The sequence below is a fragment of the Salvelinus fontinalis genome, chromosome 18 (assembly GCF_029448725.1).
Source record: "Salvelinus fontinalis isolate EN_2023a chromosome 18, ASM2944872v1, whole genome shotgun sequence".
NCBI classification, from domain to species: Eukaryota; Metazoa; Chordata; class Actinopteri; order Salmoniformes; family Salmonidae; genus Salvelinus; species Salvelinus fontinalis.
In genome coordinates, this window is record NC_074682.1 from 12,598,918 (window position 1) to 12,619,261 (window position 20,344).

At 42.7% G+C, this 20,344-nt stretch overlaps 1 protein-coding gene across 10 annotated transcripts in view; it reads left to right on the forward strand.

Annotated features, from left to right (window-relative positions):
• LOC129815002 (band 4.1-like protein 1) overlaps positions 1–20,344 on the forward strand; it is a 121,562-nt gene that overhangs the window by 71,249 nt on the left and 29,969 nt on the right. For all 10 annotated transcript variants that reach the window (XM_055868226.1, XM_055868225.1, XM_055868231.1 and 7 more), the window contains 6 exons: positions 1,139–1,275; positions 1,747–1,914; positions 5,288–5,392; positions 11,136–11,178; positions 12,485–12,560; positions 19,636–19,854. In XM_055868226.1, coding sequence (XP_055724201.1) covers positions 1,156–1,275; positions 1,747–1,914; positions 5,288–5,392; positions 11,136–11,178; positions 12,485–12,560; positions 19,636–19,854 — 731 coding nt within the window. In that variant the 5' untranslated portion in view covers positions 1,139–1,155. The remainder of the gene's footprint in view (positions 1–1,138; positions 1,276–1,746; positions 1,915–5,287; positions 5,393–11,135; positions 11,179–12,484; positions 12,561–19,635; positions 19,855–20,344) is intronic.

The following is a 20,344-nucleotide window of genomic DNA, read 5'->3' on the forward strand; positions in this document are numbered from 1 at the left end:
ACAGGACTTAAGCATATATTGTCTGCTAAATGAACTAGCATACAGCCCATGGCATTTCACATAGTCAGATAACATATAGTAAGCCTGTTCTGTTAATCTGAAATACATTTTCATCATGTTTCTTTAGACCTGCTTAAATAAAGATTTATTGTGATGGTGTATATTGAATTGATTTGTTTGACTTTTTGAAATGTAGATGTTCCAAAGGCTGGTATGATGTTACCAAAGGCTGGTATGATGTTCAGCTGCTGCTGGTATGATGTTCAGCTGCTGCTGGTATGATGTTCAGCTGCTGCTGGTATGATGTTCAGCTGCTGCTGGTATGATGTTCAGCTGCTGCTGGTATGATGTTCAGCTGCTGCTGGTATGATGTTCAGCTGCTGCTGGTATGATGTTCAGCTGCTGCTGGTATGATGTTCAGCTGCTGCTGGTATGCGTGGAGGCCTGGAGATGCTAAATGTGTTTATGTTAATTAACGGTCAATTACCGTGAGACCGGCAGTCATTTTGTATGACAAGCTGACAAAATGTCATGTCGCCACAGCCCTAGTAATGACCACTACCATTACTCTTTAGTGAGGATATCTCACTGTTTAATTCTACATGCTCACAATCAGAACTCTATTGAAATTACCAGCGGCTCCCAGAGCTAACAATATTCAGTCCACAATCTTGCATGCAGCTAAATGAATTACAGGATTTTCTCTGATTGCATCGTCTCAACTGCTGAAGCACTGCTTGCTTAAATAGAAGATGATTACCTGAATGAGAAATGTCTTAAATGAAGTGAATGTCCTTGATGACAAGGTGGTTTTTAGCAGCCAGTCACCACAGGAAGCAGAACGATGGTAACGTTCTGCAGCACTGTTTATCTGTTACAGCCTCTGTTTGCTGTATATGGCTCTGGAGGCCAGAGAATAACTGTTACCACCAAAGAGCTGAATCACATTAACCAATGGCATTTTGAAATGTAATTTTCCGATGTCATACCTTGCCATCGCTGCTGCCTGAGAAATACCCAGTTGGTACAGGCACCTACTTGCATACTGTTTGGAAAGCTCTCTTTTTGTGTCACACAGGTTACTTTGCTTTTGTTTTAAGAATTAAACTATAATGTATTTTTTGTGTGTTTTTTTTAGGTTAAGGAGAGGTTGCTATGCCAATAGAGCCTGGCCCTGAGTCAGAGGTGAAGAACGCAGCAGAAGTGTCCTCCCAGCAGAAGGGGGCAGCAGCAGGCATGCAGTACTCTGCTTCAGACGGCAAGATGGCTAAACAGGTACCTAGGAGAGCACAGGAAGTTCAATCTACAGTATAATTAGGGCCTTGTGTTTTTTCTGGTGAGATCACGTGTAATCTTCGTCCTACATCAACCATTGACAGACATTTACACACATTCAGTGATGTCATAATTATATTGTAAACTATCAAAATAAAGAAAGTCGCACACTACATATATAAACTCACAGCAATTTAATGGGTATTTACCAACGTTTCGGCATCACCCCGAGGAAGGCACAGTGATGCCGAAACGTTGGTAAATACCCATTCAATTGCTGGGAGTTTATATATGGAGTGTGCGACTTTCTTTATTTTGATAGTTTATAGTTTATTCGCCGTTAGTCAGCACCTCCACACAAACACATTTTTCTGGGTGCGTACCAGTTCATGTTTTTTAAAGTCATAATTATAATGGACATCATTCATTTACTTAGAATTTCACCTGTGACTATGTAACGCCCCTATGTAGGACCAGGACTCCAAACTGATCGACGACCACAGGGAAACAGACGACGTGTCAGAGAAGACCACCCCATGCAAGACCCCCAAGTCCCCCCAGAAGACTTCCAAACGGCCAAAGACGGTTCCCTTCAAGGTCACCCTACTGGACACCTCTGACTATGAGGCGGGGATTGAGGTAAGGAATCTCCCCCCAGAGCAGTGCTATGTTTTACTATTGCAGGCCACATTTCCAAGTCCTGGAAGAAACCAGTCAAAATATGTTTGTGGTTTTACCAGCAGATGCGACTAGTTTCTTTACTTTCGGACATTATGTCTTTGTTGTGATTATGTTATGGAGCTGCAAAGTGCAGATAAGGCCGGCGTAAAGCAGATGACAGACAGGGTGTCATGTTGGGAGCTCTCCGTGGGGCAAGGGTAATGCAAGGTTATACCATTCTCTGCCACAGACACACATTCCAATCATTAGGATTAGTGACACAGAGAATATAGTGAAGGAAAAGTAGGCTCTCTCGTGTACAATGGCTGTTATTACAGCTCCATCACCAAACAAGACATGTCTTCATGCTGGTAGAGAATGGTCACTGTAGTCAGTATCCTCTCCCTGGCTAATCTGTACAAGCCTACCTTTTAGCAATGCAGATGTATTTACATACACTAGTGTTACTTTCAATTGTATTTGGTTGCACAAAAACAGTCCACGAGAAGTCAGATGTTAAATACAATTCCATTTCAACTTACTGTGCCGGTGGGCAGGATGGTTGGTCATTATGACGAGGGGGGATTAGAGACAAAATCGTATTATTTAAAAATACTTTTCAATCGTGGGTCTGTTGTAGACCCACTTCCCCTCTGCTTATCCCATCTCCAAATAAAAGTCCCCCCCAAGTTATAATACGATCGTTTAGATATTTTGTCTCAAATTCCCCCTGTATAGCCCGACATGATGTAAGCAGAGACAAAGTGGGTCTAAAACAGATCCATGTTTGAAAAGTATTTTTTATAATACGATTGTTTTAGATGTTTTGTCTCAAGTGACCCCCTTTATAAAGACCAACTATCCTGCCCAAGTAAGTTGAAATGCAATTGTATTTAACTTCTGGCTTCCCACGGACTGTTTTTGTGCAACCAAATACAATTGAAAGCAATGCTAGTGCATGTAGAAATAAAAGCACCTAGTGTCAGCCAGGAAGGCAGGCTTTGCCACGCCCCACTGCCCTCTCTCCCCTCTTCCAGGGCCCCTCCTAGACATGAATATACAACACGGCAGAGCAGAAATACTGTACACTTTGAGGGTCAGAGGATATCTCCCTTTCTGCCACATAAAATCCCTCAACAAAACCCAGTGACAGAACAATGGGAAATCTATACTCATTACATTGCGACCCAGGTGCAGTCAAGCAGGAAATAGAATATTGTGTTATCGTGAGCTGCCCTTATGATACTTAATTTCATGCTAAGGTGTGTGCGTTTGTGTGTGTCTCTGATGTAACAATCTCAAGAACATTAGCCTCGCTTTCACCAACCTTTCTCAAAAGAAAAAATAGCGAAAATAGGTAATCAAATACTCTCAAGCCACTCAAACCTTTTGTTGCTCTCAACACTAGAAATAAAACTCCAAATGATGATTACCAAAGCCTTTATGCAATGAAGTGTCCTTTGCTTCTCTTTGTGCTTCCATTCATTACTACAGAATGATGTACATATCGACCCCCCATTTTACTCATCATATTGACATAACAAGCTGCTGCAGTACAGTGTTTATCCAAAACCCTTACCTCACTCCCGGCTTGCCTCCGACCCCCTTCCGGTGTTTAATTGGTGGGTTGGAATGTCAAGCCAGTCCTATCAAACCTCCTCCATGCTCCAGGAGTTGATAATAATAGTGTTAAGGAAAGGCAGGCACCACTTTGTGACAACTCTCACTGGAGGAGGTGCCCCAACCAAGGGTTAATTAGCCCGTCTCGTCATGACTGCTTGGCTCTGGCACGCCAGGGGCTGCAGGGGGAGAGGGGGCCGCACACTCCCATACTTCCCTCACCCCTTCCTTCAGCTCACTAGTGCATACTCTATCAGGCCATGCATGGATGAGCTGCACTGTGTTATTGTGCAGAATGGTGCTATTTTTGGCCCCACATGCTTTATAGAATACTTTGTGACTCTGACAATGAGTTTGTTACACTTTGCCAATATTTAAGTGTGTTACTTTCTCCTGTGTTTCTTTTGAGGGAAAACAATTGTGAGGAAGTTGTCAAGGTAGAGTTGAAGTAATTCCACCGTGAAAGGAAGTGTCCATGGACAAACACCTCAGTGTCTTAGTCACCGGGGTATTAAGATCCTTAACATGCCCGGAATGTATCTTTTTAATAGCTCATCTTTATGCCATACTGTCCACTCCGACAGACCCTACAACCACATCTATGTCTTCTCTCTACAACCTTGCCATGGGGACTGTGTTGAATGAGATGGGGAGAGTTCATAAGTGCTTCCACAGTATTATCCCACCATCTTTTCAATCATAATGAGCCAAAAGACACACTCTCAGGAAAAGTAGCTGCTGCCTTGGCTGCTGCATCCTAATAAATACTAAAACTACTCCTAGCTCTGGCCTTGAGATAATAAGGAACCAAAAACTAGAGTGATGGTGCACACATCTGCATCTGTTTCCCTGGCAACGGCTTGCTCTGTCTCCCTGTCACCGCGGAAACCAGGCTCCAGGGGAAGCGCTGAGCCGCACAGACGCTTACTACCCGGAGAGCAGCATGCACAGCTCACACACACAGCTCACTACCTACGTACTCCAGGGAAAAGTGTGCTTGTGTGCAGCACTACCCTCCGCCCATAGTCTGCACTCTGGGATTGAAAGACCGGGGCACCATGTTACTCTGTTGGAGTCAGAGTAATGTTATTTTTTTTTATGTGTGAATGTCTTCTTGAATTTACACAATAGTTTTTTCCCCTCTATTTGTTAAAGTTACATCAAGGTATTGTATATCATCGCTAGAATGATTTGCTAAAGTGCCATCCCATCAGTTGTCTCTCTCCTTTTGACATCTGAGTAGCTTTGATAACTAAATTTGCACACTTCTTCGGTCTGTCCTTCACAGGAATGTGACAAGAAGATGAACCATTTGGATAGGGTTGAGTGGCATTGGATATTGCACTGTTTGCTCGGACCGCTTTTCATGCAGAAAGCAATCTTCCTGCAATTCAGTGTTCATTTTCCCTGTCAAGTATTTGATCAATTCTGACTGTAACACAGCACTCAAGGGCAGAGCTGTTCTAGCCTGTAGACAGCAACAGATAGGAGCTGGTGTCTAGATGGCTTCCCTATCTGGTTGGCGAGAGAGACACATTCTGTTGCGTTGACTGATACATTTGCAGTTACATGACACTCTTAATACACTTCCAAGAAAACAAATGTGTGCACGTCAACAAAACCATGCAGTGTCGTTATGCTTTAATCAGTGAGGCCAGGTCACATGGTCAGAAATCTCCTGACCCTTGATAGACCCTTGATTTGAATGACACGTGTGTCTGTGTTTCTGCAGAAGCACTGCAAAGGACAGGCCCTGCTGGACAAGGTGTGTGAGCACCTCAACCTCCTGGAGAAGGACTACTTTGGTCTGACATTCAGCGAGGCGGACAGCCAAAAGGTTAGTGCCTTGTCATGTAGCCTCTGTGACCATTCATGTACCCCCTCCCCTTCCTTCTTCTTCTCATGAAGTACTGCCTTCTGAACAATCCCCATTCCTCTCACCATAACAACAGAAGACACAGCAGGCTCTGGTAATAGTGAGTCACTCCATTAGGAATTGGAAATGAAAATGTGCATGCTCAGTCAGATTCAGCTCAACAAGCAATTTATACAATTTAAGATAACATGGCGCCCTAAACTCCTAAGAACACATTTGAACACTTAATCATCATCAGCCTACATTAGATAGCCTGATTAGTGCTCCACTGACGTCTGTACTTTTGAGGAAGGGTAATTGGAGTAGAATGGGTGTAATTAGGGTTATTACGCAACTGGCTAAGATTTAGCTCTGAGACCAAGTTGAATGGCCATGATAGTCAGCCTGTATTAACTGGTATTATGGTTGTTTCGAGGATGTGTGTGTTTTGGGTCTACCCTTCCTGTGTACACCTCACCTTCAGGGCAGGTATTGCAAATTGCAGTGATTGTGTAAAGATAGGATTTGGCATGTTGAAAGAGAACGGCCACTAAGGTGAGACAAACACACCTGTCTCCTGTCACTAATAACAGCTTGTATAAGTCTCAGTAGTTACAGAATGACATGTTGTGACCTGATTTGTCCCAAGTGGTTGAGATTTTTGAGCCCGTTCTGTCTGGAGAAGAGAACGTAGTGTGTGTGTGAGGCAAACATGGTAAATGCTGGAGGATTTATCTCACAGCATACAGTTGAAGTCAGACGTTTATATACACCTTAGCCAAATACATTTAAACTCAGTTTTTCACAATTACTGACATTTAATCCCAGTAAAAATGATCTGTCTTAGGTCAGTTAGGATCACCACTTTATTTTAAGAATGTGAAATGTCAGAATAATAGTAGAGTGATTTATTTCAGCTTTTATTTATTTCATCACATTCCCAGTGGGTCAGAAGTTTACATACACTCAATTAGTATTTGGTAGCATTGCCTTTTAATTGTTTTACTTGGGTCAAATGTTTCGGGTAGCCTTCCACAAGCTTCCCACAATAAGTTGGGTGAGTTTTGGCCCATTCCTCCTGACAGAGCTGGTGTAACTGAGTCAGGTTTGTAGGCCTCCTTGCACGCACACACTTTTTCAGTTCTGCCCACAAATCTTCTATAGGATTGAGGTCAGGTCTTTGGGATGGCCACTCCAATACCTTGACTTTGTTGTCCTTAAGCCATTTTGACACAACTTTGGAAGTATGCTTGGGGTCAATGTCCATTTGGAAGACCCATTTGCGACCAAGCTTTAAATTCCTGACTGATGTCTTCAGATGTTGCTTCAATATATCACATAATTTTCCTTCCAATTATCCACATAACCTAATATCCACATAATTCTCCTTGGCAAGTCGGTTAGATGATGCCAAAACTATAGTTTGTTAACAAGAAATTTGCGGAGTGGTTTAAAAACGAGTTTTAATGACTCCAACCTAAGTGTTTGTAAACTTCCGACTTCAACTGTAGGTACCTCTGAGAGAAGGTAGGCCCCCTCTTCAATACCAGGCTTATCTGAGGGCAGCCTTTACTGTCTGGGGTCCTCGGTGACTTTAAGCCAAACAATACTTGATTGAAATATCTTCCTCAAACTCCTCTCTGTCTCTCTTTGAGGATATTATGCCCACACCATTTGGGGAGAACATCTATTGTGTTTATGATTGCTTTGTGAACTTTGACTGCAGTGCATCCTGGCAGCAGAACGGTGAGAACAGTTGTTATTCCTGCTGGACTGCTCTACAGAGAGGAGACAAATGAGACAGTGCCTTTTAGTTATTGACTGGTATTTGGCCCAGGCCGACATCAGAGAGATTCAGGAGGATAATAAATGACTGCTGTTGATTATGGTGCTTAGCACGCTGATTAAGCACCAGAGGACCTCACTGGGGTTGTGTGTGAGTGAGAGCTTGTTAGTGTCTGTGTGAGTGGATTTCAGTTCATTAGATGCAAACCTCATCGGCCAAGTTGTGTGCGTGAGCGCTGCAAAATAATTTCACCCACACCAAGCGCTAAAATCGAATTTGGTTCTATTTGAGACATGCCACACGCTGCAAGTCCCCTCCTTATTGGATATCAGTAAGATACAAACCCACGTTGATGCTTGTAAGACAAACAAGGAAAGATTAATTCAAGAACTAACTAAAAACTAACTAGGTTTCTCTTTTTATGTGTGGATTAATCGTCGGAGTAGAGAAACACGATTTTATATGGCTCTGGTTCAAAATTCTACAAAGAACCATCTAAAAAGAGGAACATGTGCATAACAGGTAAAATAACAACCCAATGTTTATCTCTTAGGACAAACCAGGCCCCCAGTGTCCGGTCTGGAGCGTGAAGCTCAGAGCTCTGCTGGTTGTCTACTGCGTATCAAGCTAGAGGTGCCAAAAGCCCTGGTCTGCCCTAGAAAGCCAATGTAAATTACAATCACCAGAATGGCCAAACAATTTATTTATTTATTTACCGTTATTTTACCAGGTAAGTTGACTGAGAACACGTTCTCATTTGCAGCAACGACCTGGGGAATAGTTACAGGGGAGAGGAATGAGCCAATTGTAAAGTGGGGATTATTAGGTGACCATGATGGTTTGAGGGCCAGATTGGGAATTTAGCCAGGACACCGGGGTTAACACCCCTACTCTTACGATAAGTGCCATGGGATCTTTAATGACCTCAGAGAGTCAGGACACCCGTTTAACGTCCTATCCGAAAGACGGCACCCTACACAGGGCAGTGTCCCCAATCACTGCCCTGGGGCATTGGGATATTTTTTAGACCAGAGGAAAGAGTGCCTCCTACTGGCCCTCCAACACCACTTCCAGCAGCATCTGGTCTCCCATCCAGGGCCTGACCAGGACCAACCCTGCTTAGCTTCAGAAGCAAGCCAGTAGTGGTATGCAGGGTGGTATGCTGCTGGCAATGTTTTTTTAGATGGCCATTTTGGCCTGTAAAATGTGTTTATTATGATCAAGTTTTATCCTCACAGTGAATTATTTGAAAGTTCGCTACAAATCGAGATATTTAATTAAATAGTGATCCATTCTGACTACTACATTTGTGACTTACCACCTGGATTTGGTCTTCTGTAGCAAAATTAGAAAATGTGTTTTATTTTTTTACATTGGATTAAAGTAGAGACTCAGAGCTATATAATAGTATATCATACACTGCATTTTTGAGGAACAATGGGAAAGTAATTCTGCTTTGAAAGTTGATAAACTTGTTAACTTACTTTTGAGAAAATGGCCTTTGAATGTTTTGGTATCTAGTGAGGAGCTCTTCTTTGTCTACACCCATTCAGCATCGTTCACACCCTCTAAAGCTTTATCCCCACCCATCTCCTTTCGCTCTCGGAGAGTTCACAGCACACACTTGATGCTCTGGCCGATGATTTGTTTACCTCTCGATAACATGAAAACATGCTAACCAGCTATGCTGGCAACAATTATATTACGCTTTTTTGCCGACGTTTACTGACACCGGCCATATTCAACGGGTGTTGTACACTTTAGCTAAGACATGTACCTAGCTAGGTAAACAACGTGTAAGATGACACACGTCACGTAACGTTAGCTAACGAGCCAGCCAGCAACCGTTAATCTAGTTAAACAACAATAAACATAGTGCCAAATCATGCCGTTACTATCCTGCATGAATCTGCTGGGAGCTAACCAACCAGGTTAAATGTTTACTAGCTAACATTAGGCTCTAACTAGCAAAGCAAACGGTTCTGGGATACTAATTATAACGTCATACACATAACATCAGCTAGGGAGCCAGCCAGCTAATGTTAGCTAGCTAGCTAACATTACACTTTACCTTGAAATGAAACAACTTTCTGTCAAAATTTGAAACGTGTAATATCTGAATGTAGCTAGCCAGACTATCTTACCCGTATACATAATCATGCATGATGGACGCATCTCCCTGTCACGGATGCCATGCCATGGTTGCCCTTAGTTTGAAGATGTTATCCTTAGTTTGAAGATGTTTTCTCCGTCTCTTTAGCTATCCCACTGATTTTCAAAACTTGATCCTCCAAAAAGTGGAGAGCAACACTTTTGCAGCTCCACTACACGATACATAAAAAAAGCCGCGTTCAACAGTATTACCAACACAGACTGACCAGCTCAAATAGACAGAAGCCTTCTATATGGCAGACCAATCTGAACTCCTCTCTTGGCTTGTCCAGCCAACTCATTTTCTCAGCTAATCATGGCTAGTGGGAAGGTTGCTGACTTTTTCTGTGGCTTAACCAACAAGGCTCGTAATTTAATAATTTTATTTGTATCACGGGCCGGCAGGCCACAAGGAGACTCGCACCCTCATGCACGCTCTTTGCATCCTCTTTGCATGTGCACCCAGCAGCGTTGGGTTAACTCTCTCCGGCAGGATAAAAACGACTACATCAACCATGATCCTTTGTGATATTTGGTGCCATTCAACAATATGGGGTGCTTCAAATTCAAATACTTCCGGCTTCATGCGCCATCATCGCTATCACTATCTACCGGTTTTAATGTCTATGGGACATTAAACAACAGCTAGCTAGCTAAATGTCCTTGAATGTTTCATGTATGTTTCGACCTGCCCCTAAATGATTAAAGTTGGTTCACAGTTGGTTTGATATGTTAACCTGCGTGTCATGATCGTGTCTGGTGGGGATAGACAAAATCAACATGCGCGGATTGCCGGTGTAGTCAGCATGTTAGTGTGCAGGTGTGGGTGAAATTGTCAGGTTGTGTCTACTGAAATTGCCACTGTATCGCATTAGTGGAAACCAAGACTGTTCTCGTGGGAGAGCTGATCGTTTTGACTAGTAGCAGGTTAGGAGAATAATGTTACGGTTGGGAAAAGGGTTAGGGTTAGCTAAAATGCTAAAATTGTCCCTGATGCAACTAACATATCCAGCTACAACCAGGCCTCCCCTGAGAACAGACTTGGTTTCCATTATTGCGATGCTGCGAAATTGTCAGGAACACTCATGGTTTTCCAAAGATAGTATTGGAGACTGCGGTGCTGTTTCAACCTATTCCACTCCTGATTTTACAGTGATAGAGTGAAACTGTAGTAGCTGCCAAAAATACTTTCACCATTACTCAGCAGGTGGGATGTGCCACTCAGGCTCAGAAAGCTGGGAAGCTCACTGTCAGTGGTCAGGCACACGGCTGCTTGCACTATTATCGATGCAATAGGCGTATTCACACTACCTGTTCAACTAACAGCACATGAGCATGGTGTGATTGTCAAAGAGCAGGCCATGACCTGAGAGATTTCACAAGGGACAAGAGGGTGGGCATTGAATGAGAAAGCTTTATCAACACAAGGCAGGAGGGAGAGTAGCTGTACAAAACTGCGCCTCTTGTGGCGAACGATGTCAATGTACATATCTGGTGTGATACGAGCTAGGATAACTGGCTGGTGGTAATTCACTGTCAAAATGGGCTAACAGATGCTGGGACTGACACTCTCATTTCCTCATGCTGAAAGTCTCAGTGGGGGAGGGTTCCTCCTGCTTCCTCCCTCTCCGCCTCGTTCCATTGAACCATATGTACAGTGAAGGCTTTCACTAGAAACACCATTTGCAATTAGAGCTGCGGAGTGAATCAGAGCATGGTAACAGGGTGTGCATTAGCCACGTCTCTCACAGACGCCGGTGAATGCTCTCTCTTCTGTCTGTCTTTCAGAATTGGTTGGACCCCTCCAAGGAGATCAAGAAGCAGATGCGCAGTGAGTATCCTTGGCCCACCTGCAGTATACGTAGCACATTGCACAGACACATCACATCCACACACAGTGACCGAAAACACAGTTATTAGTCAAATACTGTTTATTTGTAAATGGAATCTGCTAAGTACTTATGCAGTAGAATGAGAAGCTGTAGGTCCATTTAAGACAATATAATGAGTTTATGTTTAATATAAGCATGTTTCTATGCTATTGTTGTAGCCTGTTGCCGTAATTAAATGTTCTCGGACACTTTTATTGGTGATTTGGCTATGTCATACATGTGTCACACACAGGTAGAATCAGGAATTCCCCAAGGCAGCTGTCTAGTCCCCTTACTTAATCAATCTTTACTAACAACATGCCATTGGCTTTGAGTGAAGCCAGTGTGTCTATGTATGTGGATGCCTCAACACTATACATGTCAGCTACATGTCAGCTACTAGGAATAAATTGGTACTAAATACTTAAAAAACTAAAAGCATTGTATTTGGGACAAATCATTAACTAAACCCTAAACCCCTTGTAATAAATAATGTGGAAATTGAACAAGTTGAGGTGACTAAACTGCTTGAAGTAACCTTGGATTGTAAACTGTCATGGTCAAACATATTGATACAACAGTAGCTAATATGGGGGACGTCTGTCCATAATAAAGTGCTACTCTGCCTTCTTAACAGCACTATCAACAAGGTGAGTCCTCAGGCCCTAGTTTTGTCACACCTGGACTTCTGTTCAGTCGTGCGGTCAGGTGCCACGAAGAGGGACAATTGGCTCAGAACAGGGCAGCACGGATGTACACAGAGAGCTAACATGGATGTCAATCTCTCCTGGCTCAAAGTGGAGGAGAGATTGAATTCATCACTACTTGTTTTTGTAAGGTATTAACATGTTGAATGCCTGTCTGAACTATTGGCACACAGCTCGGACACCCATGCATACCCCACAAGACATGCCACCAGAAAGGAGTCTCTTCACAGTCCCCAAGTCTAGTACATACTATGGGAGGCGCACAGTACTACATAGAGCCTTGACTACATGGAACTCTATTCCACATCATGGATTTTGTGTTGTAGATATGTGGTAGTAGAGTGGGAGCCTGAGGTCACACACTTAATGTGTTGTGCAATCTGTTGTGAATGTATTGTAATGTTTTTAAAATGGTATAACTGCCTTAATTTTGCTGGACCGCAGGAATAGTAGCTGCTGCTAATGGGGATCCATTATAAATACAAATACATCACCTCAGCGATAGATGTCCAGTCAACATGGGCAGTAAACTCATCCCCTCTCCTCTGTCTGTCCTCAGCTGCTCCCTGGCACTTTGCCTTCTCTGTCAAGTTCTACCCTCCAGACCCCTCCCAGCTCACAGAGGACATCACCAGGTACTGTGGTCCAGCAGGGCAGCATGAAGAGGCACCCATATCATTTTCACACTGTATACAAACTCAGTTTATTAGGTACACCACTCCATTCACCAAAATGGTTTGCTCCTACAAACAGTGATTCACGTGGCCATGGCTTGCTACAGTTGAAGTCGGAAGTTTACATACACCTTAGCCAAATACATTTAAACTCAGTTTTCACAATTCCTAACATTTTATCAGAGTAAAAATTCCCTGTCTTAGGTCAGGTAGGATCGCCACTTTATTTTAAGAATGTGAAATGTCAGACTAATAGTAGAGAGAATTATTTATTTCAGCTTTTATTTCTTTCATCACATTCCCACTGGGTCAGAAGTTTACATACACTCAATTAGTATTTAGTAGCATTGCCTTTAAAATTGTTTAACTTGGGTCAAATATTTCGGGTAGCCTTCCACAAGCTTCCCACAATAAGTTGGGTGAATTCTGGCCCATTCCTCCTGACAGAGCTGGTGTAACTGAGTCAGGATTGTAGGCCTCCTTGCTCGCACACGCTTTTTCAGTTCTGCCCACAAATTTTCTATAGCATTGAGGTCAGGGCTTTGTGATGGCCACTCCAATACCTTGACTTTGTTGTCCTTAAGCCATTTTTCCACAACTTTGGAAGTATGCTTAGGGCCGTTGTCCAGTTGGAAGACCCATTTGCGACCAAGCTTTAACTTCCTGACTGATGTCTTGAGAAGTTACTTCAATATATCCACATAATTGTCATGCCTCATGATGCCATCTATTTTGTGAAGTGCACCAGTCCCTCCTGCAGGAAAGCACCCCCACAACATAATGCTGCCACCCCAGTGCTTCACGGTTGGGATGGTGTTCTTTGGCTTGCAAGCCTCCCCCTTTTCCCTCTAAACATAACGATGGTCATTATGGCCAAACAGTTCTATTTTTGTTTCATCAGACCAGAGAACATTTCTCCAAAAAAGTACGATATTTGTCCCCATGTGCAGTTGCAAACAGTAGTCTGTCATTTTTATGGCGGTTTTGGAGCAGTGGCTTCTTCCTTGCTGAGCGACTTTTCAAATTATGACTATAAAGGGACTAGTTTTTACTGTGGATATAGATACTTTTGTACATGTTTCCTCCAACATCTTCACAAGGTCCTTTGCTGTTGTTCTGGGATTGATTTGCATTTTTCGCACCAAAGTACGTACACCTCTAGGAGACAGAACGCGTCTCCTTCCTCAGCGGTATGACGGCTACATGGTCCCATGGTGTTTATACTTGCGTATTATTGTTTGTACAGATGAACTTGGTACATTCAGGTGTTTGTAAATTGCTCCCAAGGATGAACCAGACTTGTGGAGGTCTACAATTTTTTTTCTGAGGTCTTGGCTGATTTCTTTTGATTTTCCCATGATGTCAAGCAAAGAGGCACTGAGTTTGAAGGTAGGCCTTGAAATACATCCACAGGTACATCTCCAATTGACTCAAATTATGTCAATTAGCCTATCAGAAGCTTCTAAAGCCGTGACATATTTTTCTGGAATTTTCCAAGCCTTTTAAAGGCACAGTCAACTTAGTGTATGTAACTTAATGTTCGATTGAATGTTAGAATGGGCAAAACGAGTGACCTAAAGGACTTTGAGCGTGGTATGCTCATCGTTGCCAGGCGCACCGGTTCCAGTATCTCAGGGCTTTCCATGCACACCAGTGTCTAGGTTTTACAGAGAATTGGGCGACAAACAAAAAACATCCAGTGCGCGACAACAGTTCGTTGAGGAGAGGTCAAAGGAGAATGGCAAGAACCGTGCAAGCTAACAGGCGGGCCACGATCAAGCAAGTAACGGCGCAGTACAACGGTGGTGTGCAGAATGGCATCTCGGAACGCACAACTTGTCGGTCCTTTCATGGATGGGCTATTGCAACAGCCGACCACACCGCGTTCCAATCCTATCAGCTTGTCGTGTAGCCTGAGTAACAATTTTTATTTATCTTTTTATTTCACCTTTATTTAACTAGGTAGGCCAGTTGAGGCCAAGGTAAAGCAAAGCAGTGCGACAAAAACAACAACACAGAGTTACACGAACAAACGTACAGTCAATAATACAATAGAAAAATCTATGTATAGTGTGTGCAAATAGAGAAGAGTAGGGAGGTAAGGCAATAAATAGGCCATAGAGGTGAAATAATTAGCATCAACACTGGAGTGATAGATGTGCAGATGATGATGTGCAAGTAGAGATACTGGGCTGTAAAAGAGCAAGAGGATAACATGAGGACACGATGGGTATAATTAAGGATACGTTTACTCAGCAAGCTTAGCACTCCATCACAGCATACATCATCAGCACATGCATACTCTTCTTCTCCTTATCTGAAATCCTGTTCTCATTGTACTTCCATTCTGTGTCAGAATAGGTAGGATAGAATACCTGTGTCTCTAGTGGTAAATGTGGGTAGTGCAGCAAAACACAACATATTTCCCTCTTGTGAAAGCTCTCTAAGAATAACCCAAATAAAACATTCCACAATTCTTTAATTGAAAAGTTATTCTTATACAAAGCACAGAATAATGGCACTGTTAAAATGCACTGCATAGTAATCAAAACAACAGTAACATCAGAATATCATTGTGAGTACTTTAACTGACTGCTAAAGTGTTAATCTTTCAGATTTGACTGAATATAGTCCTTTAGCCAAGCCGGGCTTCTTCTGACTCTAGCCTGACTCTGCCTCTCCCCTTTGAAAAGTCTGTTGTGAGTTGGGAATGAGCAGCACCGTTTTAATAGTGTGGCCTGCTCAGGACACAGTGAGAGACACAGTGAGAGATGCGACGCATTCCATGTCTTTCTGTCGTCAAGGACATATGTGCTTGGTACTTTCATTTGGATAATGAGCACTAGCAGACGGTTTGGACCACAGTACACTAAACAGTCTTGTACAGAGCGTTCATGCCGAATGGGAAAGTAAGTACCAGGTCTGGGGACATAATTTTTTTCTCGTTTTAGGCCAGCCTTTTTCGATCTGGCTTCGTAAAGCATACAGTTCTGGGTATGTAGCACATTCGGAGGAGAACTCAGCCACTAACAGTGTGTTAACCTCAGTGGATAACAGGGCCCCTAACAGTGTGTTAACCTCAGTGGATAACAGGGCCCTTAACTGAAGTTCAGTGACGGGGACAACATTTTAATCTGAAGGGAGTGGCAGACGTGACAGGCAATCTGCAACTAAGTTTACTGATCCAGGCCTGTACAGAATGTCATATGTGAAGTACAGTAAACGAGCAGACCATCTTGCAATGCGCATTCGAGCACCTTTTGATGCCAATAGGCAGTGGTGGGAAAAGTACCCAATTGTCATACTTGAGTAAAAGTTAAGATACCTTAATAGAAAATGACTCAAGAAAAATGTAAAGTCACCCAGTAAAACACTACTTGAGTAAAACTCAAAGTATTTGGTTTTAAATATACTTAAGTATCAAAAGTAAATGTAATGGCTAAAACATGCTTAAATATCAAAAGTATAAATCATTTCAAATTCCTTATATTAAGAAAACCAAATGCCACTATTCTTGTTTAAAAAAAAAATGTATTTAAGGATAGCCAGGGGCACACTCCATCACTCAGGTATAATTTACAAATTAAGGATTTGTGTTTAGTGAGTCCGGCAGATCAGAGGCAGTAGGGATGACCAGGGATGTTCTATTGATAAGTGTGTGAATGGGAAAAAATGTCTTGTCCTGCTAATTATTCAAAATGTAATGAGTACTTTTAGGTGTCAGGGAAAATGTATGGAGCAAAAAGTATAGTATTTACTTTAGGAATGTAGTGAAGTAAAAGTTGTCAAAAAGATAAATAGTAAAGTACAGATATCTACAAAACTAGTTTAGTATTTTTACTTAAGTACTTTACACCACTGTCAATAGGGTAGAAAAGGCCTGATGATCAGTTCGTAGGATAAAAGGTGTACCCTACAGGAACGTTCGCTACGGCTCAACTGACCACACACAAGTAAGCGGTTCCTTTTCTACTATAGTGTATTTGCGCTCGGCTGAGGAGAAGGAACGGGATGCAAACGCCACTGTCCGTTCCGTTCCATCTGGATGTATTTGCGTAAGCACACCACCCAAGTCATAATCTGATGCATCTGTGGACACCAGTGTAGGAAGAGCAGGGTCGAGTATAGCCAGAATCACGGAATCCAGATAGCACTATTTGGAAAGTCCATCTGTAGTTGCTCTACAGACTATCCGTAACATTTCAATGAACTTCTTCTAACCTTAACCCTTATCCCAACCCTAAACTTAACCCTTACCTTAACCCTTATTCTTAACATCAATCAAACTGTATTTGTCACTGAATACAACAGATGTAGGCTTTACTGTGAAATGCTTACATACAAGTAAGAACATTTTCAACTAATAAAATAGTAACACAATAAATAACAATAATAAGGCTATATTCAAGGAGTACCGGTACCGAGTCAATGTGCAGGGGTACGAGGTATTTGAGGTAATATGTACATGTAGGCAGGGGCAAAAGTGACTAGGCAATGAGGATAGATAATAAACAGAGTAGCATCAGCGTCAATATGCATGTGTGTGTGCATGAGCGTGTGTGTTGCAGTGACATTGTAAAAAGGTGTGAGTGTGTGGGTAGAGTCCAGTGAATATGGATAGAGTCAGTGCAAGAGAGTCCGTGCATAAAAGGGTCAAATAGTATGGGTAGCCATTTGATTAACTGTTCAGCAGTCTTATGGCTTAGGGGTAGAGGCTGTTCAGGAGCATAAACATTGCCCTAAATCTAGCTGTAACCTTAGCAAGCAGTTGCTTATCAACAGGTGGTTTGTTGATGGTGTGACCATCTGTAGAGTATGTACAAAAATAAAGTGTGAACAAACAGATCTTCAACAATTTCCCCAAAAATTATTGCACTTAGTAGGAATCAACTAAACGTATTGAAAAGTAATTAATTAGTTTATCATTAGACATGAACAGAATGCATCAGTGATCCGTACTTTCTGGAGAATTCCCCTTCGTCTGTGTATGTGCAGTGCGGGTGTCAACCACTTTGTGTAGGCGTTAGCGATGATGGTGGGGACAGAAACCTGGAAAAACAAAACGCAGAAAATGAAGTTTGGGAAAAAACGGTTTCATGCTACTAATAATACAGATTTAATAGGGCCCTATATAAAGTATATATATATATATATATATATATATATATATATATATATATATATATTAGTGCATTCGGAAAGTATTCAGACCCCTTCACCTTTTCACATTTTGTTACGTTACAGCCTTATTCTAAAATGGATTCAATTGTTGTTTTTTCTCATGAATCTACACACAATACCCCATAATGACAAAGACATTTTTATTTTTATTTTGCAAAAATAAAAACTGAAATATTACATTTACATAAGTATTCAAACACTTTAGTCAGTGCTTTGTTGAAGCACCTTTGCCAGCGAATACAGCCTCGTGTCTTCTTGGGTATGACGCTACAAGCTTGGCACACCTGTATTTGGGGAGTTTATCCCATTCTTCTCTGCAGATCCTCTCAAGCTCTGTCAGGTTGGATGGGGAGCGTCGCTGCACAGCTATTTTCAGGTCTCCCCAGAGATGTTCAATCGGATTCAAGCCCGGACTCTGGCTGGTCCACTCAAGGACATTCAGAGACTTGTCCCGAAGCCACTCCTGCATTGTCTTGGCTGTTTGCTTTGGGTCTTTGTCCTGTTGGAAGGTGAACCTTCGCCCCCAGTCTGAAGTCCTGAGTGCTTTGGAGCAGGTTTTCAGCAAGGATCTCTCTGCAATTTGCTCCGTTCATTTTTACCTCGATCCTGACTAGTCTCCCAGTCCCTGCCGCTGAAAAACATCCCGCAGCATGATGCTGCCACCACCATGCTTCACCGTTGGGATGGTATTGGCCAGGTGATGAGCGGTGTCTTGTTTCCTCCAGACGTGATGCTTGGCATTCAGGCCAAATAATTAAATCTTGGTTTCATCAGACCAAAGAATCTTATTTCTCATGGTCTGAGAGTCCTTTAGGGGCCTTTTGGCAAATTCCAAGTGCACTGTCATGTGCCTTTTACTGAGGAGTGGCTTCCATCTGACCACTTTACCATAAAGGCCTTATTGGTGGAGTGCTGCAGAGATGGCTGTCCTTCTGGAAGGTTATCCTATCTCCACAGGAACTCTGGAACTCTGTTAGAGTGACCATCGGGTTCTTGGTCACCTCCCTGACCAAGGCCCTACTCCCCCGATTGCTCAGTTTGGCCGGGCGGCCAGCTCTAGAAAGAGTCTTGGTGGTTCCAAACTTCTTCCATTTAAGAATGATGAGGCCACTGTGTTCTTCAGGACCTTCAATGCTGCAGAAATGTTTTGGTACCATTCCCCAGATCTGTGCCTCAACAAAATTCTGTTTCGGAGCTCAACGGACAATTCCTTCGGCTTCATGGCTTGGTTTTTGCTCTGACATGCACTGTCAACTGTGGGACCTTATATAGACAGGTGTGTGCCTTTCCAAATCATGTCCAATCAATTGAATTTACCACAGTTGGACTTCAATCAAGTTGTAGAAACATCTCAAGGATGATTAATGGAAACAGGATGCACCTGAGCTCGAGTCTCATAGCACAGGGTTTGAATACTTATGTAAATAAGGTATTTCCATTTTTTTCTAAATCATTTTTCGCTTTGTCATAATGGGGTATTGTGTTTAGATTGAGAAAAACATTTATTTAATCCATTTTAGAATAAGACTGTAACGTAACAAAATGTGGAAAAAGTGAAGGGTTCTGAATACTTTCCGAATGCACTGTATATGCTCGCAGCATGCAGTCTCTCATACTTAGTGTCAGTTTGCACATTAAAATATCGCTGTCAAATAACAAAAGTTTGTGTTGAAAGACTTTGTACAGTTGTAATCATTTCAGTGCATATTTCACGGCTGTCAAAGAGTTCCAAATCCCTCTCTACTTAGAAGGATTAGCTACATTTGGAATTCCACTGACTGTTATGCATTAACTTCTCAACATTCTTGTTGGAGCTTTGGCCAGGCCTTTTTTAACGTCTCCCTCTCCTTCACAGGTACTACCTGTGTCTGCAGCTGAGAGATGACATGTTGTCAGGTCGTCTGCCCTGTTCCTTCGTGACCCACGCCCTGCTGGGTTCCTACGCCGTGCAGGCCGAGCTGGGAGACTATGACACCGACGACCATGGCCCCGACTACGTCAGCGACTTCCGCTTCGCACCCAATCAGACGCGAGAGCTGGAGGAGAGGGTCATGGAGCTCCATCGTAACTACAGGTAGGAGTTATGGTTATGTCCAAGAGTATAATCTGACCACCAGAAAATGATAGGGCCATGACTAGGGTCTAGTAGGTTTTCCTGGCCAGGTCACATGGTCAGAGAAACCTCTAGGCCCAGTTAGGTTTAGTTCAGTTGCATTTTTGTAGTAAATCCATTTTAGTTCCATCTCCATCTCCCATTCATATGGAACCATTGGAGCCTGCTGATGATCCTTTGTGCAGACAGTGTCCAACAACATACCATACATACATATGTTGACAAATGCCACCACATTGCCCTGGCATCTGTCATGGCTGTCTACATGGAGGCCTTGCCAACACTTTCAATACTTCCCAAGTCTCAGGGTCTCCCCCATCCCTTTCCTGGCCCCTGCGCTTGGCTCTTTGCCAAGGAGTTATGGTAGAAAGGTGGCGGGAGAGACATGGGATTAAAAACATCACTCTTACCATTTTGAGTATTCAATTGGTTCTCCCGTTCTCCTGTTTTT